The 25,711-nt window shown below is 40.3% G+C and overlaps 1 protein-coding gene across 1 annotated transcript; it reads left to right on the top strand.

Annotated features, from left to right (window-relative positions):
- Nucleotides 1-13,713: 13,713 nt before the first annotated feature.
- On the top strand, nucleotides 13,714-24,717 carry LOC142160664 (pancreatic lipase-related protein 2-like). The gene is made up of 10 exons (XM_075215524.1): nucleotides 13,714-13,762; nucleotides 14,349-14,503; nucleotides 18,439-18,555; nucleotides 18,844-18,978; nucleotides 19,911-20,019; nucleotides 21,249-21,368; nucleotides 21,995-22,120; nucleotides 22,206-22,324; nucleotides 22,900-23,026; nucleotides 24,578-24,717. Exons 1-10 carry the CDS (start codon nucleotides 13,714-13,716, stop codon nucleotides 24,715-24,717), a joined length of 1,197 nt encoding a protein of 398 aa, XP_075071625.1.
- The last annotated feature ends 994 nt before the right edge of the window (nucleotides 24,718-25,711 follow it).

Consider the following 25,711-nt stretch of genomic DNA (forward strand, 5'->3'; position numbering starts at 1 on the left):
CTTTTCACATTGGTTAATCAAATGCCCACCCCTAACAATTTCGTATTATCCTCTAAGGCTGTTTGTAGCCCTGCTTGTTGCAGTTCAGTTTGAGCATTTTGAAGAATAATTTTGCATTGGTTTGAGGTAAGATATATATATATATATATATATATATATATATATATATATATATATATATAGATATAGATATAGATATTTATCCTTTACTGAAATTCTCTCCACAGCTTGTCTATTATACACTGTCTGACCATTGCCCATCCTTTGTATAATCTATATACTGTTTAGTTCTCTTTTAGATACCTCTGGGACTGTCAGGAGCAAACTAAGGATTGGTGCAGCATGGTGGCTCAGTGGTTAGCATTTCTGCCTCACAGTGCTGGGGTCATTATTTCAGTTCCTGACCATGGCCTTATCTGTGAGGAGTTTGTATATTCTCCCTGTGTTTGTGTGGGTTTCCTCCCACACTCCAAAAAGATGTGTGTGGAACAAAGCAAAAAAAGAGAACCCCCTTCATATAAATTCTTGCACCCTGCCCATTAAGGAAACACCACCCATTAAAATGATTATTACAAACTACATTCCCATCCACTACATACTATAGCTGTGCTCCCATAAAATATGACACTTCTAGTGTCATCACATACTGGCAGCTGTGTCATTGGTCAGACTACACCTTACTCTGTCCCACCACATTAAAGCACAGGGACATCTTTGTTTGCATTGATGTGGAGTATGTGAGTACAAAGACACTTCTGAATGTTGGTTATTTAGATGACATATAATCTATGAGTAAGGTATATAATGGGCCCCATCATTATAGAACAGAGCCTGAATTCAAATGAAGTAGTAAATCATAGTAATACACTGACTGCAGTCAGTTACTATATCCTCAGAAGTGCTTGTATAGAAAATAGTCTGAGGAGAAAAAGGTCACCGGAATCCGGAGGTAATCCCAACATCCCTCTAATCTCTGCCACAGGGCTTAATGTGGTGGTTTGGATGTGTCTACATTGTATAAAACTTAATAAAAATATATTGACCATACAAGCAATGTAATTAAAGCCTTTATTTTTTTTTCTTACACCTTTTATTGCATCTCTCACCAGTCTGCATTCAGAGCAGCAGAATTCACATGAGATAAGGGTTTCTGCTATCGCTGGGCATTGCCCAGAAACTTCCAGTCATCTGCAAATACTTTGCTTCTTTCTGCATGGAAGAAGGATAGTGATGGTTTATTTGGTCCAGAAGTCACTAAAACTCCAAAACAAATCACTCTTTTGAGCTATACGATCATTTGAAACAAATATAACTATACTATGATGGGGTAGAAGCAATATGCTAGTACAAAGACAAGGGCAGCTATTAAATGTTTGGAGCCTACAGCAAGTTCATCTAAACTTAGGTTATGACTTAGTTCTAGTATACTGTGTCCATACCAAAGCCTCAAATTATTATACAACATATGGCAGAGAGACACATAAGGAAATCGGACGGTAACGTTTGTAATTCTACCCACGCATCATCAGTCTATAGCACAATGTTCTGTTTAATCTCTGGCAGTGAATGTTGTCCACCTTAATCTGTATGAGCCCTCTAATGATCACGGAAATGTCGACCTGTGCTAAATAGATTTGTCTGGAAAATCTGTGTTAAAATCCAATCTCACATGGCCGATCGTGAACTCGCACACTGCTGGTTTCTTTAGGGTGTCAATATTTTTAATGCTTCTTGTTCCAGATGAATTTAGAAAAGGTCCCATGTAAGGCTATATTTGCTTGAGCAAGATTGTAATAGTTTGAAATGGGTTTAATAATTGCACTGAAAAATCATTTAGGTGAAATGCCCCCTTCACACAACTGTTGGTGTAAATGTGTCCAGTTAATGAGCGCTTTTATTTACTTTTGTACTTTAGAGCCTAGAGCCCTCTTAACCTCTACATGATACACTGAGGAATCATTAAACCTATGTTTACATTCTACAATGTACTCACCTGTTTGCCTTTGTTTACCAGTGGTATCAGCTAACATTTGGCCTTATAACAAACCCATAAGGTATTCAAAGTAACCTATGATATTAAATCTTAGATGTAAAAAAAAACCCAAAACATTTAATCTACAAAGTGAGCCAGGGGTATGTCAGAATATGTTGTTCATGCCTTTAAAGTTAAATGTCAGTAATGTGACAGTGAAAATAAAGAAATCATTGACTGGAGAACTGTGTCGCTCTTTTGCAGGTTACATTAGAGCTCTGACATGAAGAACCCAACATCCTAAACTTAGGAAAAGTACAATGTTATTATTAACCATTAGACAATATATATTATACCATAATATCTCAGGAAACTGTATGTGCATCCTACCTCTCCTTCCATCATTATCTGTACTAACCCACTATATAATAATATATCCATAACACAAGACTTGTTTCCGTTTGATCTAATGGTAGAACCAACATGTCCATAAAAAAACTAAAATCAGTATAACTTGGAACCATCTGTAACATTTGAATGAGACCTCCCTGAGAATATAATGCATCCACAACTGGGAGTTTTACCTGAATGCATAGGTTTAATGGAGATAATCCCGCTGATAATAGTTTTAGTATAAGAAATTAAGGTCTTGATTGTCGCATGATTTGTAAACAAGAGTAAAAGCTATAAAGAGGAGGCAGTTTCCCCCCTTCTCTCTTCTGGAAGCATTGAGCAATTTCCATACATTGAAATAGCCCCGTACACTCTTCCAAAGCCACTTATTCAGAAACTCCACCAATTCCAAAAGTATCAAGCAGCCCAATGAGTGAACAATAGAAAAGAAGAAATAGTCGTCGTCTAGATTGTTATCTCTCAAGAACATGAATGTAAAGAAATATGTTAACATAATCAGCTCTGTTCCTTTGTTCCTCCTGGAGCTCTATAGAGATGATTGGTGTCACTGACTCAGGAAGAACGATGATCCTGAGATTGTTCTTTTGGTGAGTGATTTTGGAGCGCTTCAAGTTCCTGTAATACAACTAGAGAATCTAATCCGAGCCCACCCGAACAGTGCGGATCCGAACGGGATCCGAGCACTGTTCGGATATTTCCGGCGGGCAAAAAATTTAAAACGAGGCTCTGTCGTCCAAGTCTCGCGTCGAATCTCGCGAGGGGTGGGAGGGAGGGCGGGCCCAGAACAATTCCATCTTGCACCTCTTTTTTTGGCATTATGTGTTCAAGCTACCTCGGTGCAACCTTTTGGCCTAAAAATAATATTGTGAGGTGTTCAGAATAGACTGGAAACTAGTGGAAATGATTGTTATTGAATGTTATTGAGGTTTATAATAGCGTAGGAGTGGAAAAAAAAACACAAAACTGGTTTTTAGCACTTTTTATGTTTTTTTTCAAAATAAATCCGAATACAAAACCTTAAATCCGAACCAAAACCTTTCGTCAGGTGTTTTGCGAAACAAATCCGAACCCAAAACCTCAAGCAAATCCGAATCCAAAACACGAGACACCAAAAGTGGCCGGTGCACATCCCTAAATACAACTCCTGTATCTGTGTTTGAGCTGCTTCCAATTGATCTTCACAAATACCTACCAAGTGTGCCCTCCTATACTGCTGTCTCGTTGCATGCCTTGTTGACCATTTGTACCGGTAGAATTATTAGCCATTACCCTCATTAATTCCATTGCTGTTTTTACAATCTATTAGCAGTGGATCCCAAACTTTTTCAGTTTGAGGCACCCTTAGGATCTCCATAATATTTTCAAGGCACCCCTAAGTCAAAATAATTACCAAGTAGTCCACCGCCTTGCTTACCACTGGCCCTGGCTGAGGCACCCTCGTGAGATCGCCTAGGCACACAGTTTGGGAACCATTGTATTAAAGTATTTGTCCTCTGATTCTAGACTGTTCTTGGCCTTTGCCTTTAGCAGTTCCCTTTCCGCTAGAGAAGGTCTCACCAGTACTTGGTTGCCCCCAGATCTTAGGCACATATTAAAGGTTTATTCTGGACAGACTCTTGTGTAAGTATAGGAGACACCGGTCACGAGATACTGTGCAAGAAATGTAGATACTCACACAGGCCAGGGGTTGTGTCTGTGGGGAAACCAGGCAGTCTCCAACGAACTGTCAGGGTCCACATAGAGGTCCGAGCCGGCAGCATGTATGGATCCAAGTAAAGGTCAGACCTGGCAGTAATCCAGAGTAATCAAGGTCCACAGCAAAGATCAGGACTGGCAACAATCCAGAGAGGAGTCAAGGTTCAAAGCAAATAACAGGGAAGGCAGCTTAATAGAGAGACATCAGGGTTCAAATCAAGTGTCAAAGCCAGAATCACATGTAAGTATATTAACAGGCAGGCTTCAGTGTGACCTATAATTGGAACAGGAATATGGAACTCCTTACACAATAAAGAGCAGGTAGCCAATTAGGCTACCACTTACAATTGATTTGCTGCAGTACAAGCACATAAGTGCATTGCACAGCCCACCCAGCTGCTTGGAAGCATTCATAACAACCAATCAGATGGACGAGATAGTGGAGAATTGCAGTACCCCCCTTGAGGAGGGGTCAAAGGACCCTTACAATGGGGTTTCTCTGGAAATCATTTATGAAAATATTTTTTCAAACCCTCACCATGAACACTATAGAGGGAACAGGGGACATCTCCTCAGTACCATAGCCTTTCCCAAAAACAAGGTAATGAAGTTGACATCTAAATCACTTGGAATCTAATATATTTTCAATTGCATATTCAGGATGACCATCAAGCAAAACTGGGGGAGTGACTTTTATGAACTTTTAACATACTTAAAGTAAAAACAAGTTTCAATAAAAAAATGTATGGAATGTTCTGGGAATTCTCATAGATGATTGCAAATCCCACTTTATTGAAATTGGATTTATTATCCTAATAATCTTGTAAGGTCCTATATATTTCATGGTGGTATTGATGTAAATGAATTCTCTGTACAGCGCAGTGGCCTCCTGGTCTAATTGAAGTGTCCAAAGGACACAGTGCCTACAAGCATGGACAATTTCCCTGACATCCATTTTAAACTAATTCCACTCTACCACTAAGGAGAATAATTTGGTAGTTTTGAAAATGTCAGGAAGACCCGAGAGTTTACGGTCATGAGTCTCAGACTAAACTGCCTGACAAAAACCTACCGCAACTGGTTAAGCGGGGCATATTTGTTTATGGCCTTTTATCTGGAGTCACACCCTGAGGAGTACATGGAGGTACTCAAATACCTCCAAATGATTCACTAGATGAATATGGCTTCTCGCCTGGGTGTCTGGTTAGCATATGATCATGAGTTTAGGTCCAAGTACGATGGTCATGGGATACTTTTATTGGGTTTTTGGGATGTTGAAACCTGGCTCAAGGATACGGAGGACGGGCAGGTCAGTTAGTTTCCCGCAGTTAAGAAGCACCCCCGTGGATGCATGCCCGGGGTTGCCCACCGGGGATACTTGGCTAGCCAACAGTCCATACTAGGCAAATTTATGGGGATAAGTTTCTTAGTTCGGGTTTTCTTTTTGGGTTTCTTTTGCCAATAGAGGGATCCGTGGAGATCTCTCAGGTCAAAAATTTAAAGTCTGCTTTTATGTTTCCTGAGATTTTAGCAGAAAAAGTGGGTGAAGAGATATCCCTGGGGCGTATGTGTGGCCCTCTCACAGAACCCCGATAAAAAACATGGTGATCTCCCCAATTGGCGTGGTGCCTAAAAAGGCGCCGGGGATGTTTTCCTTTATTCAACACTTATCCTTTCCACCTGGTGCATAGGATAATGACGCTATCCCCGAGCGTTACTGCAGCGTAGCTTATCAGTCCTTCAAAGCTGCACTAGACCTGGTTCATAGCTGGAACAAATTTCGATTTAATGATTTAACGATATGAGCTGGGATGGAAATAATTTTCTTGTTTTCAGACATTTATTCATAAGGTGCTGGAACAGTATTCCCTCTGTATACACTATGGCTGAGCTCCTGCTGATGATCCAGTCTTGCAAGGTTACAGGGTATATATCTGCTTATGTGATGAGTGTTTTATTTATGTTGTATGGTCATTTATCTAGGAGGGACAGTAAGAATCACTGTATTGGACTGACACTCAAGAAATAACAATTTCCCCCAGAAATATAGATCAATTGATTTCTAATACTGTGCTTGGGAAACATTGAAAACATTTCTCAATTGGACAGAATGAGTGCTCACATGATGCTTGAGGTCACATGGTCAGGGAAATTACGTCCAGTCAGTGTCCTTGTGGATTGTGGATATGAGAGAGGCACGCTGCGTGCTGTGAGTGAGCCAATTCATCGTTCCAATTCTGCAGAGTGCATACACACTGCAGAATTGGAATGACATTGTTCCATCCATGAACGAGATTTTTAATTCAGTTTAAAAATCTTATTCAATGAAACAATGGGCTTTGGAACAATAATCGTTCCTAGTTGCAGGTACACACTAATCTGGTATCTGGCCAGTCAGTCATTTACCATCTGATTGGCTTAATAATTGGCTGAAAACAGTGTAGTGTGTACCCAGCCTAAGCAAATCTCTGCATATCTAGTTATATGGTAATTAGGCTATTGTATTGTACCACAGTGGCTTAGTGGTTAGCACTTCTGCCTCAAAGCACTGGGGTCATGAGTTCGATTCCCGACCATGGCCTTATCTGTGTGGAGTTTGTATGTTCTCCCTGTGTTTGAGTGGGTTTCCCCTGGGTGCTCCAGTTTCCTCCCACACTCCAAAAACATACTAGTAGGTTAATTGGCTGCTATCAAAAAATTGACCCTAGTCTCTTCCTCTCTGTCTGTCTCCTCCTGTCTGTCTGTGTGAGTGTGTGTCTATATTAGGGAATTTAGACTGTAAGCTCCAATGGGGCAGGGACTGATGTGGGTGAGTTCTCTGTACAGCGCTGCGGAGTTGGTGGCGCTATATAAATAAATGATGATGATGATGATGATTATTGTCTCTTTGTTCCCATACAGGTTAGACCATTGTTCTATTATGTCCACACTAGACTAGTTGGATTCCTGCACAGCAAGTGAGTTAGCTGTCATGTATTTGCTGGCAGAGTTGAGGTAGGCATAAAGGAAGAAAATAATGGGCAGCACGGTGGCTAAGTGGTTAGCACTTCTGCCTTACAGCACTGGGGTCATGAGTTCAATTCCCGACCATGGCCTTATCTGTGAGGAGTTTGTATGTTCTCCCCGTGTTCGCGTGGGTTTCCTCCAGGTGCTCCGGTTTCCTCTCACACTCCAAAAACATACTGGTAGGTTAATTGGCTGCTAACAAATTGACCCTAGTGTGTCGGTCTGTGTCTCTTTCTCTGTCTATGTCTGTGTGTTAGGGAATTTAGACTGTAAGCCCCAATGGGGCAGGGACTGATGTGAGTGGGTTCTCTGTACAGCGCTGCGGAATTAGTGGCGCTATATAAATAAATGGTGATGATAATGTTATGAGAAAAGGAAGCTCTAGAGGAAGAGAACTTGAGTGAAGAACATGTGATGTAAGTGATAAGATGTATGTCAGCAGAGTTTGAAGGATTCGTGTATTAGGGGTACTAAGCAGAAATCTAAGTACGGAGTGCCTTTGGTGCATTGTGTGAGCCGTTATCCCAGCTCATGAGACACAGGACTGTTCTAAGAATTGGTAGAGATGCTATTAAGGACTTTGCCATCACATACCCAGATATTGGTGCTCACCTGAATATAGTGTTTTGTATTTTTGCTGGGCAGTATTAAAGTACAACTTCAGGACTAAAGCTAGGTTCACACTTCCAACGATGCGATAGTTTTACCAACTTTCTCCACGACAGAAGAAGAAAAAAAAGCCCCGATCAGCATGTTGATTCCTGTGTACACACTAGAACGATTTACCTTCAGATCTGTGTCTCTCTCATACATGTCCCTGGCTGAAGCAACACTCTAGCTGCCCCAGCACTCTGTGCTGTCCCCTGTGTGTCTCTCTAATAAATCTCCTCCTGTCATACTTTGAAGTCATGTGCTCTCAGGGGTGAAGGGGCTGCAGTTTGTCAGGCTGTCATGCAACTTTGTAGTTCCATAGGGTTAGCTGCAGCAGTGAAGGACAAGTAGAGAGAGGGGCAGCTGGAAGAACTGCATGCATCTGACCGGAGTGACAGGTAGCTGTGACAGCTGATCGGTAGGTGATTGAAACAATATTATTAAATATGCCAACTAAATGAAACGACGATCGGATACGTGGGACGACTGTCTTTCAGCATGTAAGCATACACACTGTGCGATATCTGGCCGAACAGTCGTTTATCGGGTGATTGGCACGATGAATGGCTGAAAAAAACGCCAGTGTGTACCCAGCTTAAGAAAATGTTGTTGAACCTGGAATAGGTCTGAGTGATGGAAGAGACCCCGTAACTTCACAATAAGAATTTGGATACTTATCTTTGTGTTGTAGATGTACAGAATGTGGGATTTGTGTGGTAATAGAGATTTATCACTTACTCTTGGATCTATCATTATAAACACTCCCTCTCATGGTGCTTAATGAAGACATTGAGATAGCTTCTTTTTTTGGTGGAGATTACATTCGGAATGATGACCGTATGCGATCATTGTCCCCTATTATGATAAGGAATCTCTGCTCACTTTCTGCGCATCTCTGTGGGGAGATTTCTGTATCATTCTTGATACATTGTTATACATTCTTGGTGGTTTGATACAAATGGGTTTTCATTATAATATGTGTTCAGTCCTTTTTTTCCTTTTCCCTTAGTCAGCCACTGGTTACGTTCACCTCGGGATAATCTAATATAGATAAAGCAATCTTTTTAAAATGGTTTATTTACTCTGGTTCGCACTACACCAGAAATGTTATCTTTAGGTACAGCCTTTTTTTGACAAACAAATTTAAAGAAGTAAATTTATCAAACCTTTCAAAAAGGAAAAGTGGAGATGTTGCCCATAGCAACCAACAAGATTCTAGCTGTCATTTTCTAGACTGTACTACATACATAATAGATAGAATCTGATCGGTTGCTATGGGCAACTCCTCCACATTTCCTTTTAAAAGGTTTGGTAAATTTAACCCAGAGTTTCTCAATTAGTTCACATCAATCTTCTTTTTTATCTTATATTAATTAGCAAGTTTCTGATTATAGTTTTACTTTATTTTTTATTGTTATTTATTTTTTCTTGATTAACAACTTAAACTAGAACTCGACTAGCTGAATGTTAGGTATATTGTATTTAATGTGAACCTACTAGTCAGAATGATATAGTTTAAACATTTGTTCTCTGATATCAATGAATATCCTTAGTTTTGTTTATTTGTACTTTTGTTAAGTTTCTAGATATTGACTGATTGGAGGATTTGCCCTCCTTGTCTTTTATTAAACCACTTTGTTTCATTCATTTGTGTCCAATGCCAACTGATTTTAACTGTTTTAATGTATCCTTTATTAAGTTGCCATCCTATTTGGGACTATTTTGTCTCTGTTTCATTTGCATCTAATGCTAGCTCCTGGTAGCTGAAGGACATACAGCTGCCATAAGAGAACTGGAGAGAACAAGCTCTTTTTCCATTGACCTGTTACATAAATCCATTTATTATTGGGTGTAGGAAACATATTCAGCCAGCTCACTGCAGCTCTTAATGCTGCTAATTGTGAAGTGGTCATTAAAACATAGATTGTAGATGATATAAAGTGTGTACCCAGCCTTATTGGGAGAAGAAGGCAGATCTGGCCTATGTTAGATTCCTGCACCTTATTCATCACCTCCAATGTAGTATAAGAAGAACAGAAAGGCGTCCTTTTCTTCATACTTCATTTCTTCTCTCAATACAGTGACCGTAAGACATAAGGAGTAGAGCTCAGGGTTATATTAAAGTCTAAAGCTGGTCTGTTCTCAACATTATCCTCTCTCTTTCTTATTTGAAAATAACAACTCCTATAATTCTACAGTTTCACTTTTATTGAACTATCATACAGAATACTAATTCAGCCACGTTAAGGGTGTAACAGGCACATAATGCATTTAAAGAAAGCAAATTCAGCATATACAGAAAATCAGCAAATTCCTTAAAATAATATGAACCATTTTCTATTGATAAGTATTCAAAAGATATTACAGGTTGTGTCTACAAATCTGATAAGGAGACTTCTAGCTGTACTTCACAATAACCCACCTGATTCATTGTACAAATGTAGTCAGACATTCACTGACATTTCTGTCCATTCAGCCTGGTCACTTACTCTGCTGAAAGTAGCTACGCCCACTATATATATATATATATATATATATATATATATATATATATATATATATATATGTATATAGGCAGCATGGTGGCTTAGTTGTTAGCACTTCTGTCACACACCACTGGGGTCATGAGTTTGATTCCAGACGATGCCCATATCTGTGTGGAGTTTGTATGTTATCCCCGTGTTTGTATGGGTTTCCTCACACACTCCAAAAACATACTAGTAGGTTAATTTCCTGCTAACAAATTGACCCCAGTCTGTGTGTCTGTCTCCGTGTGTGTGTTAGGCAATTTAGTCTGTAAGCCCCAATGGGGCAGGGACTGATGTGAGTGAATTCTCTATACAGCGCTGCGGAATTAGTGTCGCTATATAGATAAATGGTGATGATGTGTGTGTGTGTATATATATATATATATATATATATATATATATATATATATGTATATGTATAAGCAGCAAATATATATATAATACTGGGTAATACAGAGAGGTAAGAAGGTCCCGGCGCCTTCATCTGTCATAACCATTGGCTGATAAGATCATGACATTGTACACTCCATAGAGATCTATGGACACTGCCGGTCCTGAGTACACTGCAGAATCTGTCCGACATCGTTCCACCGGTTTTTTTTAGTCCGATTTTTAGTTCAGTTATAAAGTCAAATCAAACGATACATTGTGCTGTGCTATGATAAAACATGATTGTGAGACCACAGTTAATGGTTTTTCGAGCATATCCATAAATATGTAGGTTTAACATTAATAACCACAACTGTTTCTCGGTATAACTAATATGTCTATTACGTGGTTAAGGATGGTAGTACCCCAATAACACTATTTATATGAATGAAATACATAGAAAATAAGGAAATAAGTGATAAGGGCTCCAACTAAGGTAATATTAAACTAAATAACACATTATGCTTTGCGGTTGGTAATTTTCTTTCTTTGTACTATGTAAAAAAGATTCACATTACAGTCAGGTCAGGATTCAAGACTTACCAATACATTGAAGTGTCAGGTCAGTACCCAAGTTTACAGATACACAGGTCAAGATCAAGGTTCCAAGTTTAGTAGATAAACAGGATCTCAGGGTAACACCATCATCTCCCTCACTAAGTCACTGATCAGACTGCTGGGAGAAACAGTATTTTAAGAATTGCCTTAACTGCTGCATTGCTGGAACAGCAGGAAACCAAAATACAGCCCCTCTGGTGAGAGTATGGTACTGCACCAAAGTTCTCAGTCCACAGAAACCAGGACTCCTGGCAAGTAAACTATTCTATTATCTACTCTGTTTCTCTACCTGGGAGTACTACACAGGACCATGTTAATCTGTGGGAAGAGGAGGGCCACTGTGGCTCTTGGATCGTAGTTGCCTACTCTCCCAGAATATCGCAGAGACTCCCAGGATATTGGGTAGGCTAAGTTCCCGCATCTCTGTTGTTCCTTCCTTACTACAAGAAATGGTCACTACCCTTCATAAACGGAGGCAATGAGATTAAGTATTTTGTGTGAACATAGAGAATTTACAGTTATTTATAAGGGTTAACCCATCACATAATTGTTTGGAATAAGGCCTAAATCATAACTGCAGTGTAAGTATAGTATATAAAATGAATCTATTGATAAGATGAGCTACTAAAGTGTAAATATGAAGCCAGAGAGTCTGTGTGTGTGGCTCTGCACATCCCAGTGTTAGAAGATAGCAGTGTCACCTGTAGCAGCTTCAAAGGACCCTGCTGTGAGCTATATCCTGACACAAGTTAGTTTTTGGACACCTGAATAAACTTTGTGGGGCTGGTCACAGCTTGACATCCTTGAAGCCAAATACGGCATCTGAAGGCCTACACAGGTATATAAAAATATGAGCTTTAAAGGTAAATGTCATCATAGTTCATATTTTGGGAAATCTGTGTGCCACTCTACACTGAGGAGCAGATATCACACCCGGGTTGTGAATGACAGGTACTGGCGGTTTCCGGGAACAGTTGTAATCACATGTCTGCAGGAAAGGTATGTCCCATTGCCATAATTTCCTCATGTTTGGTATTTAAATGTGCAGGAAATTATGACCGGTTTATTGAAGGGGGAGTTATGTCTCTGATATATATCTGTGAAGAATTACCAAAATTCAAACTTTTGGAATATTTGTGAGCCAATGATAGTGACACCCAGGGGACATCCCTGCCCCTTTATTAACATTTAACACTGCTCCTGGGAATTCCGTCCCATGTCATTTTGCTTAAATAACTTGTGCTTGGAAGGGGCAAATTGTTAGTCTTTTGGGAAATCAATCATTTATTGATAACCCATCTTAAAGCTAATTTCCCTTGGCTCAGAATATACCACTTCGCTGTAAGTTATAATCTGAATCTAATCATTCATTTTAAACTGTTCTGCTTCTGTATGTTAAGTCAATTGTTAATAATTGTTTTTTATATCTGAATGCCCTGTACTTTTGTATATTAAATCGATAAATTTAGTAGTTGTGTCCTTGATAGTCTAACGAATCCATTAGCCTGTTAAGAAGAATATAGCTCGAACAAGTTAACCTTTTGAATGCCAGTGTGTGATTTGTTAATACATTTTATTAACAAGCTTAGGGTGTGCTTGCATTTACATTTGTGTAACAGTCTGGAGGAGTGAAGCATTAAACTTTTGCTTGCTGCTGTGGGCCTTGCTAGCCTGTGGGTAACTAGAAGTCTTGTGTTCCAGTATATCGGGGTCCTATTGCCCGTATTCAATCTGTGGTTGTAAACCTGAAGTGTGTGGGGGTGTAAAAGCACTGTGTCGGGGCGATTCAGTTTTTATGTTTGTAGGTTTCCTCCGGGTGCTCCGGTTTCCTCCCACATTCCAAAAAAAAAAACATACTAGTAGGTTAATTGGCTGCTTTCAAATTGACCCTGGTCTTTCCCTCAGTGTTTCTATGTTAGGGGATTTAGACTGTAAGCTCCAGTGGGGCATGGACTAATGTGACTGAATTCTCTGTACAGCGCTGCGGAATTAGTGGCGCTATATAAATAAATGATGATGATGATGGTCAGATGCTGCAGTCAGTGTTTGAGTTGATTGGAAGGTGGGTGATAAAATATTATGGTGGTTAAAATGGAAGAGAAATGTGTTGTCAAATCCTGGTGTGAAGTTATACTGTCTGGGTCATATTAGTTTCTGTGTTATTGGGAAAATGTATTCAACTATAGCAGTTTTTTTTCTGTATAGTTTGCAACATAATATATTGCTCCTTTTTATATTGCTTTACACTGCTTAGACTTCCTCAATATGTAATTGAATTTTTTGCTATTTAAATCTAAACCAGACTGGAGTGAATTCAGTTGGCCATTCATTATTCAAAGTATGTGTGTGGGGGGGATTACCTTGCATGACATGGAGATTACAACATATAAATGTTTCACTGCATGTAACTTTGGCTCAGAGTTTAGATGTAACATGTTGCACTATGTATTCTGTCTACAGATGATGGACAAGTTGTTACTAGTGATCTCCATAGCTGCACTTGTAAGAGGTAAGAAATATCCCTCTTCTCCAATTACTGCTGGGAGCTATTGGTTATAACCTCTACAAAGTGACAACTGGATATATGGTTCGTGTTCTACCAGTAAAATGATTCTGTTGATGGGCATCCATACTCTATGCAGTGGGTGCTCAACCAACATTTTTATGTGACACATTTTCACTCTTGAAGCAAATTGCATCTCATGTTTCCCAAAGCTTAGTATGGAAAGTATGATCTCCATTGGCAGAATTATTCCACATATAGTGGATGAGGGACAGAATTTGTGTACCTGATATGTCTCATATTACTATTTTGCATCAATTAATATTTTTGCTAACAAATCTTCTGCATCTGTGGTTTGAGTGGACATAAGGATTGGCAGAAAGAAAGTATGTGGCTGAATAGTGGAGGCCTACAAGTGTTATCACCAACAAACCCCCCCTCCTCCCCCCAAAACCACCAAAAAATGAATTTATAGTAAACTTCACATTATGTGTGAAGTCAACCTGTATAGGCTTTGCCATAGCAGCAGAATCATCCAATGGTCAGTCCTACTAGTCTACTGTAGCTTACAACTAACTTATTCTGTGCTCAGCTGAAGAGGTCTGTTATGGAAAGCTGGGATGCTTCAGAAATGGTCCTCCGTATTCTGGCACATTGGAGAGGCCGATCAGTCGCCTGCCATGGTCACCAGAAGTGATTGGCACTCAGTTCCTGCTCTTCAGTCAAGAAAATCCCAACTTCTTTGAAGTAAGTTTCCCTCTAGATTACAAGTGTTAACAAGTCTTTGTTTTCATTGCTGCATTTATTTTATACATCACTAATGTCTGTATTTTATTTATGCTGTTCTAACCACTGTCTAGCATTGACACCAACCAAAAACCCTCTAAATAACAGGTTGTACATGACTATTAAATAATCCTAGTTGCTGACGCAAAGGATAGTTTCTTGAATGCAACCAACTGAAAACTCAGCCATTTTTCCTTTGTCCTAGCAGCAATTAATAATGTAGTCTTTGTTATCAGCAACCTCTTCTGGGAACTGCGATGTGGTGGCAGCTGCTCTGTTAGGAAGGAGACAAGAGAGCTTAATGGTATCTCTAGCAAACACTCAAACTATCTTCTAATGAAGAACAGATTCCAGTTTGAGAATCTCAGACATGCTCAGTACTAATGATTCTGGACTGGCTCAACTGCCATGAGCAGCAACATTGGAGTTGGCAGCTAACTTGTATGTAACCCTTACTGTATTTGAGGTATGTAGAATGAGATTAGAGCAACTCAACGAACTGACTTGTGACCCACATTTAAACCATCTCTTACATCTCTATGTAAGAGGCTCAACATCTACAACAGATGTCTAGAAGCAATTGGCACTTGGTGGATGTACCTTGGAGTGGAGAAGAAATGATGGCCAGAGGTCAATGTATGAGAAGCAGTCATGATTACAGCAGATTCTCATCTTAATGGTATTGACAGATGCCTAATAGGTGTCAGAAGATGTTAGTAAGGATGTTGGTCCACACAGTGTCAACTTATCCAGATTGTTGGTTTATTAGCTACAGGCATTATTGTGGAATACAGGATACAGCTTATTGAGCAGTCTCAGGAGGCTCTGTACTGCACATCTGTGTAGTAGCGCTACCCATATCGCCTACGCAGTAGCCCTACAGAGAACGGAAGATCTTTTTGTACAGGGAGAAGTCTCTGCACATGTGAAGTAGTCTAAAGCAGACGGATCCGGCAGCACCTCACTTCTGTCACACACAACATAGTTGCAGTCTGATCGCCCAACAAATGACTGTGCTGTATATAAGCAGCCTCCTCATTATCATCATCATTTATTTATATAGCGTCAACATATTCCGTAGCGCTTTACAATTGGGGACAAACATAATAAACTAATAAACAAACTGGGTAAAACAGACAAAGCGGTGAGAAGGCCCTGCTCGCAAGCTTACAATCTATGGGACAATGGGAGATTGACACATGAGGTTAAGTCTTCATTTTGCATTTCGGCCCAGCGAGACTGCAAAGGTAAAAGTGACTCATAAGCTAAATGATCCCCTCACACAACAATGTTGGTCAGGGGGTATTTGTCTTGTGTGAAATTGTGTAACAGGCTAAAGGTAGGCTGAGGGTGGCTGAGGAATATTATAAGCTTGTCTGAAGAGGTAGGTTTTCAGAGAACGCTTGAAAGTTTGTATGTTTACTGTGTGAGGGAGAGAATTACATAGAGTGGGTGCAGCCCGAAAAAAGTCCTGTAACCGGGAATGGGAGGATATAATGAGGGTGGATAAGAGAGGCGGATGTTGTGTAGAACGGAATTGCCGAGTTGTGAGATATTTTGAGACGAGAGGAGATGTATGTTGGTGCAGCTTTGTTGATGGCCTTATAGGTTAGTAAAAGTATTTTATATTGGATTTGGTACAAAACAGGCAGCCAGTGTAGAGACACACAGAGTGATTCAACAGAGGAATAACGATTTGCAAGGAAAATCAGTCTTGCGTCAGCATGCAAAATAGATTGTAGGGGTTTCAGTCTGTTTTTGGGAAGACCAGTAAGGAGGGAATTGCAATAGTCAATGCGGGAGATGATAAGTGCATAAATTAAGGTTTTTGCAGTGTCTTGCATGAGATATGTGCGAATTCTGGAAATGTTCTTTAGATGTATGTAGCAGGATTTAGATATAGAGTCAATGTGGGGAACAAAGGATAGGTGTGAGTCAAGGATTACACCTAGGCAGCGAGCTTATGGGGTGGGAATTATGGTCATGTTATCAACAGAGATAGAAATATCAGATATGCTCTTGTTGGTGGGTGGGAATATTATTAACTCTGTTTTAGAAAGATTAAGTTTGAGTTGGCGAGAGGACATCCAAGATGATATGGCAGAAAGACAGTCAGTTACACGAGACAACACAGAAGTCCAGAGATCAGGAGAGGATAGATAGATTTGGGTATCATCCGCATAGAGATAATACTGAAAGCCAAAGGAACTTATTAGATTTCCAAGAGAAGCGGTATAGATAGAGAATAGCAGAGGACCTAGCACTGAGCCTTGTAGTACTCCAACTGATAGGGGAAGTGGAGTAGAGGTGGATCCAGAGAAATCAACAGTGAAAGAGCAATTAGAGAGGTAGGATGAGAACCAGGATAGAACATTGTCTTGAAGACCTAGGGATTGCAGCGTTTGTATGAGAAGAGAGATCCAGGAGAATTAGGAGAGAGTAATGGCATTTAGTTTTAGCAGTGATCAGATCATTGACAACCTTGGTCAACGCAGTCTCTGTGGAGTGTTGAGAACGAAAGCCAGACTGAAGAGGATCCAACAGGTTGTTAGCAAAAAGAAAGCGTGTGAGGCGAGTGTAGGCAAGTCTCTTTAGAAGCTTGGAGGGGCAAGGAAGCTGGGAGATGGGACCGTAATTTGAGAGAGAGAGTTTGGGTCAGAGTTTTGTTTTTTTAGAATAGGAGTAATCACTGCGTGCTTGTATAGTGATGGAAAGATGCCAATAGAGAGTGAGAGATTGCAGATTTGAGTTAGAGGTGAGATGAGCACAGAAGACAGGGATCTACCAATTTGTGAGGGAATAGGATCAAGAGGACAGGAGGTAGAGTAGGAAGATAAGAAGAGAATAGAAATTTCCTCTTCATTTGTGGGGTCAAATGAAGAGAGGGTGTCAGAGGGTAGTGGGAAGGAATTGAGCTGATTGCTTGTCGAGGAAGAGGATACCATTTCTAGTCTGATCTTCTCAATCTTGTACTTGAAGTAGAAAGCAAGATCCTGAGCACTGGTAGTAGATGGAGGGTTCGGGGTGGGAGGATTGAGAAGATATTTAAATGTATTGAAAAGGCATTTGGGGTTAGAAGCCTTAGCATAGATAAGAGATTGGAAGTATGTTTGTTTTGCAGTGTTCAGAGCATTTCGATAGCAGCGGTAGACAGAAGTATATGTGAAGAAGTCATTAGAGGTGCGAGATTTATGCCAGTGACGTTCTGCTTTACGGGACAGTTTTTGAAGATTTTGTGTTGATTTAGTGTGCTCATTAGTGAAATTTGAAAAAAGCTGGTTTGATCCTGCCACTAAGTTACAGGATCAACATAAACACACACATTAGCCAAATGTGGTGAGATGTGGCCATTCAGACTGGATCACTCAAAGCATAACTTCTATAGTGCTGTACTTTAGCATATAGTTAATCATTCACCTCCATCCCTGACTCATTGGAGCTTGGTCTAAATTACTGAGGGATGTTAGTGTGGTTGGAAAATGCAAACCCAGGTCAATAAGGGCCATATATATTTTTTTAACATGGCCAATTTGATTATGGGGTATTGTGGAGCTAATATTGGGATGTGATGGGGCAGGGCAGAATAATAAGGCCCTGGATAAGTAACTGTATAAATGGAACTGTATTTGTTGATGGTACCTCTTGTGTGGCTGGCATAATTCCCATAAATAATATATTTTAAAACCCATCTATAATATAAAACTTCACTAATCTCTTTTCTGCAGCACATGTCTGTTCTCTGCTCAGATCCCAAGATACAGTGGTGGATGTGTCATTTTATGCTGCCAGGATTACTGCAATCTTATTCCATATATATCTGAACTTGTATTCAACTCCTTGTGCAATTCTTCATGTAATAATGGTAAATGAATAAATAGTTTAATGCTTATTTTCAGGTGGTCAGCGCTGCCAATGTGTCTGCCTCCAATTTTAAGACCAGTAGGAAGTCTTGCTTCATTATCCATGGGTTCCTTGATAATGGATATGAGAGGTGGATAATAGATATGTGCAAGGTAAGTGTGGACCTAGTTATGAGCAGGTGCCTAACTATTGTGGCTACAGGACCCAGAGGTGAAGGAGGGCTGGCAAAGCTGGCTCTACAAGCTTCATTCCCCCATCACTCTACTCTTATTAGGAGGACAGAATAGGATCACTGACCTCAACCTAAACTGTGCAATGGTCCTGAGTCTGACTATGCACAGTTCTGCCCCTAGTTATGAGCTACAAACTCTGCCCCAGAAGTCCTGAGATCTTTCACATCCAGAACCTTCCCACAACTGTATCTCTCTCTCTTCTCCTAGACCCTGTTACAAGTGTCGGACCTGAACTGTTTCAGTGTTTCTTGGAGTGGTGGTTCTCATGCTCTTTATACACAAGCTGCTAACAACGTCCGTGTCGTGGGGGCTGAACTTTCTTTATTTATTAAAGATCTAGTGGTAGGTAACCTCTAATTCTAAGACCTAATCTTAATGTGTTCATATACCACAGCCTCTTTTAAACGTGACTACTATGATGTTAGAGTGAAAATGACGCATTCAATATTAAAGGTCTTCTTCACTTCTAAGACTTGAACAAAATTTTGTTTAGTGCATCACAATTGAGCCTGTTCCTGCCATAGTGTCTGCAACAATGTTGCATTCTGCATCTTAATGAGTCACCAAAGCCTTCATAATGCAGCAAGTTCTTCAGGTTTAATTCAAGTGGAGCTCTCTAGACAAAGCTTCTATTAAACAGGCACTGGTATATTGATAGATGATTAGTAAGAGGGTAATCCATGGGATGTGAATGGTGGCTGAAATATGCTGAATATGCCTTATACCAGTGTCTTTATGAACGATGATACAATAATCTGCCTATTTTAGGACTAAACACTGGATCATCTACAAACATTGCTGCTCCCATTTAGGTCTGATGTCATCATTATATTAAATTATGAAATGTCTATCAACACCACTGACCTATTGGCTGCTCTGAAGGGTACGTGTGAGGTAGAGGGTGCTGTAGCCAAGAGGCATCTTGATGCTATTCCTTGAGCTTTCTATTGGTATTTTAGTGTAATATTAGAGAGGTCTCTTGGAGCCAGCAGCTGTTAATCATTAAATTAGTTTGGGGTGAGAGGCTCTGTTTATAGAGCGCTATTGGTCTGTGCAAAGCATATGGTGATCTGGAAGTGGGAGGGTGGAAGCTATGGAGTGTCCAATAGGTCTCATTGTAAAGACTATATTTCTAATCCTCTATGAAGCAGAACAGACATTTCATTGCTGGACCTTACATAGGCCTCCACCTGGAGGAACCATATGCAGAGGATGTGATTTTGATGACAATGTTACACCCGTGTAACATCCTTACTTTTACCGTGTTTCTTTAGGACAATCATGGCTACCACCTGGCTAATGTCTACCTAATTGGACACAGTCTAGGGGCACATGTAGCCGGGGAAGCTGGAAGGAGATGTCCGGGAATTGCAAGAATAACAGGTGTCCTTCCTATAGAGCGTATGATCCCTCACGTAGACCCAGTACTCTCTGTAGTTTGTGTGAAGAATGCTAAATATAAGGCTTACCACAGCAATGTAATAAATGGCCAATCTGGCGTCTGGTCATATTGGTTGCATAGTGCAGAAGCTAAAAACCAAGTGACCATGTGTTGTATAATGACCTCATTATAGTACAACAAGGGAGTTACGAGGTCTCAGTGTGCTTGGAAATGATGTGACTATTGTCAGATGTTGGCTGCTATTTATAAGGCTGTTAATTAGTATTCATGCAAAATGTTTAGGGTTTTAAATGTGACATTGCATAGACCTGACTTGTTTAGGCTGCCAGCACCTTATATCCCACCAATGGGTCCTAGAATAAAACGCCTGATTCCAATGTAGAAGTGTTCCACCTAACAAGCCAATGGATAAGTGTGCAGGGAGCAGAAGTAGCAGCAGAGGTTATTTATGGTTTAACCACTACCCAGATAACTGGATTAAATTGACTCCACTTCAATGATCTTCAGTTGCACTGTGCCACGAGGAAGACCTTGTGAATATACCTTTAAGCAATGTAGATACCTACAATGAGAGGTTAAATCTAAAGGAGATTCCGGAAACTGAAGACACAAGCGCTTGCTTCATCTAAATATATAACTTTATGTGCATAATGCTGTATTTACTGGACATGTGACTAGTGGTCCATAGGTTTGCAGGCAATTCACTAATGCTCCTCTTTGGCTGATATTAGAAAGCTTGTCCAATGGGATAAAGCATGTCCTCCTAATGACATTGTATATATTTGTCATTTAGAAAAGATTGTGAATATAAATGACCTCTATTTGTATCACTCTTTTAGATGCTGATATCTAAACATCAGCCAAATACTTCACACAGACTGCAATTCTAACAGTTCCATCTGTAGGCAAATGTTACTGCACTTCATTTAAATATATACAACCTTGCAATATACAACATGCAGTGAAGTTGTTTTATTGCTGCATATAAAATCTTCATTTGACAATTCATCCTTCTCCCAGCTATATTCCTGCTCTTGTTACAGTGCAGTATTGGGACACTAGATAAACTGACACTCACTGTAATCCCCAGTCAGAGGGGCCCCAAGTTCCAAAAGCTTGTATGTAATTGTCATCTTGACAGGTGATGCAGTAACAGGTAAACCTTTTACATTCATCGAATTTACACTTTAAAATTGAATTCTTTCCCAAGGGTTGAGTCCAGCTGGACCCTATTTTGAAGATACCCCACCCGAGGTGAGGCTGAACCATGCAGATGCAGTTTTTGTTGATGCCATTCATAGTGACGGCACTTCCATCATCGCCGATCTAGGTACAACATTTATGTAATATATCTGCACATATGGCCCAACAATGCATTTAGCACAACTCCCAATATGTAAAGGAACAATCTAGCCAGGAGTTACCTGGTATAAATGAGGCAGTAAATCCACACCACTGACATGGAACATGGGTGTCTAGGACAGGTGACCGAATGGTGAAGACCGAACTGGAACTACCCCGTGGTTCTGCTGTTGGGTGCTTCCTTCTATTGTAGTGGAATTTAAATTTTGGTCCTATAGAGAATACACCAATAAACTAAAGTGCATGCCCTGTTTACCTTGGAAGCTTCTAGTTGGCCACAACATTGTTCCCACATAAAGATGAGCAACATCTTAGTGAGGTCTTAAATGTTCCCAACTTTACCCTCAACCACATAACATGGCAGAATGATTGTCTGTCCATACACCCATCTCTATTCATAGATTATTCATGAAATGCTGAATTACAAATGTTGTGACATGGAGAAGAAAATCAGAACTTGAAAATCATATTAACAGAATTCTACATATTTTGCAAAACTAATGCAATAAATTTCTCTACTGTTTTCTAGAAACGACTGAAGGTAACTAATGCTTATTTAACAAATAGTAAATATATATTTTGTTTTAAATTAAGGATTAGGGGGCTTTGGCATGATGGAGCCGGTTGGTCATCTAGACTTCTATCCGAATGGAGGAAAACATATGCCCGGATGTGCTACAGTGCATTTTGTGCACTATGACATTGATGATATAATGTCTGGTAAAGATTTCAATCTTCAAACACTGAATTAATTGTTAATTTAGCAAATGTTGGGAATTCTGATTGGCTATTTGCTTTGTTTAAGGAATTGATGAAAAGGTGATTTGCAATCATCAAAGAAGCCACCAGTTTTTCCAAGAAAGTATTGTCAGGCCTGATGGATTTATCAGTTACATGGGTCCTTCATACAGTGCATTTCAAGAAGTGAGTGACAGTTCGCGCAGTACATCTGTGTTATGGACCTTCCTGCACAAGGGGTACAAACGTGTTTTCGTCAATAAGCTGGTGTAATATTTTCAAATATCTTTTGTCAATGTATCATTGTAAACCAGCTAGTTTCTAATCACTAGTTCAATTATCACTGAGTACCTGTCATTTTCTTTAAGTTGGAGATTAATTCTGTAATGATCTGACCAAGCTTGGTCTGGTCATTGACTTACAGATGACCACTGCCTCTCAAACTGCTCACAATCTCTCACCTATATGGTCTCACAAGGAACTTCTAGCTAAGTTTCTGCTTTACAAAACTATCCAAAATCAAGGTAATGTAATCTTTTTTCTAGGCATGGAATATTAAGGTGATATTGTAGAAACTTAATCCTTCACACACTGCCACCTATCTGCACAATGGCTAGTGAAGGCACACTCAGAACAGTTGATAAGATCAGTGTTGAGATAAAGGAGAGGGGTAGAGCCTATTCATACAATGTATCTTAATTATGGGGCTTGTACAGCTGTAATAGTTGTCTGATTTGCACCCATCTCCCTCTTGCCCACAGGGTGCTGGATTCCCATGTTCCAATGGAAGTTGTTCAATGATGGGATATTATGCGGATGTTTATCACAGGGACCCAAACACCAGACAGAAGTTTTACTTGAACACTGGAAATGCTGATAACTTCCTACGTATGTTTTACATGAGACTATGGAAGGCACAAACTGGTGGAAAATATCTGTAGCTCACATTTTTTACAAGTAATTTTGTTAAGTCACTGAGATGATGCAGGCTTACATAGGATTTATGGAGGGTTTCTGGACACATGGTAGATGTGTCCAGGGTTACATCAGTCAAGGAATAGATTAAAGATGGCTAAAATGACTAGCTCTCAGCTAAGTCCAAAGGTCACTTCCTTCTCATACTCCTTGACCTCTCTGCTGCTATTGACACCGTCAAACATTCCCTTCTCCTCGCCACTCTTCAATCCCTAGGTCTTTTCAAAACAGCTCACTGTCACCCAAGCCGCTGCCTTGGAGATGCGCTTAACTCAGCCCTCAGCTTTACCCGTATCCAGCCCCTCATCAAATCCTGGCACCTCCTCCTCCGTAACATCTTGAAAATGCGTCCCTTTCTCACTTAGGAAGCAACCAAAATCCTGGTCCATTCACTCATCCTCTCTTGTCTCAACTATTGCAACCTCCTTCTCCCTGGCCTTCCTGACTCTCACATTTCTGACCTTCAATTTATACAGAATGCTGCGGCTAGGCCCATCTTCTCCTCCCACCATACCTATTCTGCTTTTGCTCTGTGTAAATCCCTTCATTGGCTCCCTATTTGTTTCAGAATTCAGTTCAAGTTTCTTTCACTCACTTACAAAGCCCTTACTAAACACTTCGCCCCTTACTTTTCTGAACTTGTCTCAAGGTACATACCTACCTGAGCACTCCACTCTTCTTCTGACCTCCACCTTAATTCCCATCTCATAACCTCATCACATGCTCGCCTCCAAGACTTCTGCCGCGCTGCCCCTAATCATAAGAACTCCCTACCGCTCCTCACTTGACTCCCCGCCACCACCCCCACCTTCAGTCCTTCAAACGCAGACTCAAAACTCTCCTTTTCAAGCTCGCCTATCACCTTCTCTTCCTTGCCTGCCATTTTAATCTTTTCCCAATTGGTCCTACGGTCTCACCACTCCTCCCTCTAGAATGTAAGCTCTCATGGGTAGGGTTCTCTCTACCTATTGTCCCATGTCTGAGTCCCTCATATGTCTCATGTCTTTTGCCCATAGCATTACTCACACTCATCTGTGTATTACCTCAACTATTTGTTACTTGCTTCTATTCCGGTGCTACGGAATCTGTGGCACCTTATAAATAAACAGGTTTATTAACTTGTCACTATGGTAGAGCTATTTGATTATAAGCCTCACTGGGGTAGAGACAGGTGCCAGAATAATATGAATGCATGCACTGAAGATCCTTTGCATAAAGGATAAAGTATATACACTAAAGACTTGCATTTTCAACTCTACACTGGCCATACGACTGGATGGCATTTCATGCTCCAATCTGATGGGTTACCTGGGTGCTGTGAGCACTCTGTAGATCTCCTTCAGCTATATTGATTATGGGGCTTGGTGTGGTGGGACAGGAGATGGAATATGAACTGTAGAGGAAGCGGACTTCTCTCTGTATAGCTGTGAGATTTATTATGTGCCTTATGTCTTCTGTCTACAGGCTGGAGGTACAACGTGGCTGTAAATATTGCTGGTACAGAGATTGCTATGGGATCCTTTGCCATATCTCTCTGTGGGAGGAATGGATGTAGTCGTCAATATGAAATACATGAGTATGTTCACCTACTCTGGAATGTCTGATCAGTGAACAGGACATAGACTTGTTATACTAAAACCATTTTCTTCATTCACAGTGGAATTATTCACCCTGACACATCGTATAGTACGTTCCTTGATGTGGAGAATGATGTTTATCCAGTCATCAAAGTGATATTTGTCTGGCACAAAGATGAACTTTACTTTCTTAATCCAACACTGGGGGCTTCAGATGTCACTGTCCTATATGGACCAAATGGAACTAAGTAAGTAGTATGTGTGCACCTCCTACAACCTGTCGTATCTTCTATATTGAGTTCAGCAAACAAAGGGAGATATATACTTTAGTGGGCAGGAGTGGGTTTAGCATTAATTCTTTATGGCCCATGTGTCCTACTTGGAACAGCAGAAATCGTGTGCAGTGACAATGTTGTAGTGCATTTTTCCTAAACTTGTTTTTGTCCTGATACATCCAGAACCCTTTATTGTGACTGGGCCCTGAAACTCTATCTGACCAAATGCCTATCACACATGATCCTTTAGACCTTCTGTGGGAGAATGTTCTTGCTTTGAACTGACTACTTAAAAAAATCCTTATCTGGCTGAATTTCAAGATTGCTCCATAATCTGTTGGCCTTTGTGCATTTGACAAGGGGCTGAGAAGTTTATTGTCTCCAATATTCAGCCCCAGCAAGATCTCACCATTTTAGGTGACCAGGGTTCAGACTGTTCATGACTGAATGTAATATTTCAGGAAATGTGTTCCAATCTTGTGCAGTAATTGACCTGTCCACTTATGTGAACTAGTGATGTCAGGGCTGCATATGATGGGCAGTGTCATGAGGAATGGAGGCAGGTATGAAGTAATGGACTGAGTGCAGTTGGGGACCATGATCCCTTCCACTCTTGTGGAAGTGTTTGCGTCAGGCACCCCCCCCCCCCCCCCCCCACCGTTCCGAAATTTATATCAATAACATGCTACAGAATTTTTCACAAAAAAATTCATCAGAATGGAGTCTGTCCTGGGTGTTTGTAAAGA

The sequence above is a fragment of the Mixophyes fleayi genome, chromosome 6, assembly GCF_038048845.1.
Source record: "Mixophyes fleayi isolate aMixFle1 chromosome 6, aMixFle1.hap1, whole genome shotgun sequence".
Lineage (NCBI taxonomy): Eukaryota > Metazoa > Chordata > Amphibia > Anura > Limnodynastidae > Mixophyes > Mixophyes fleayi.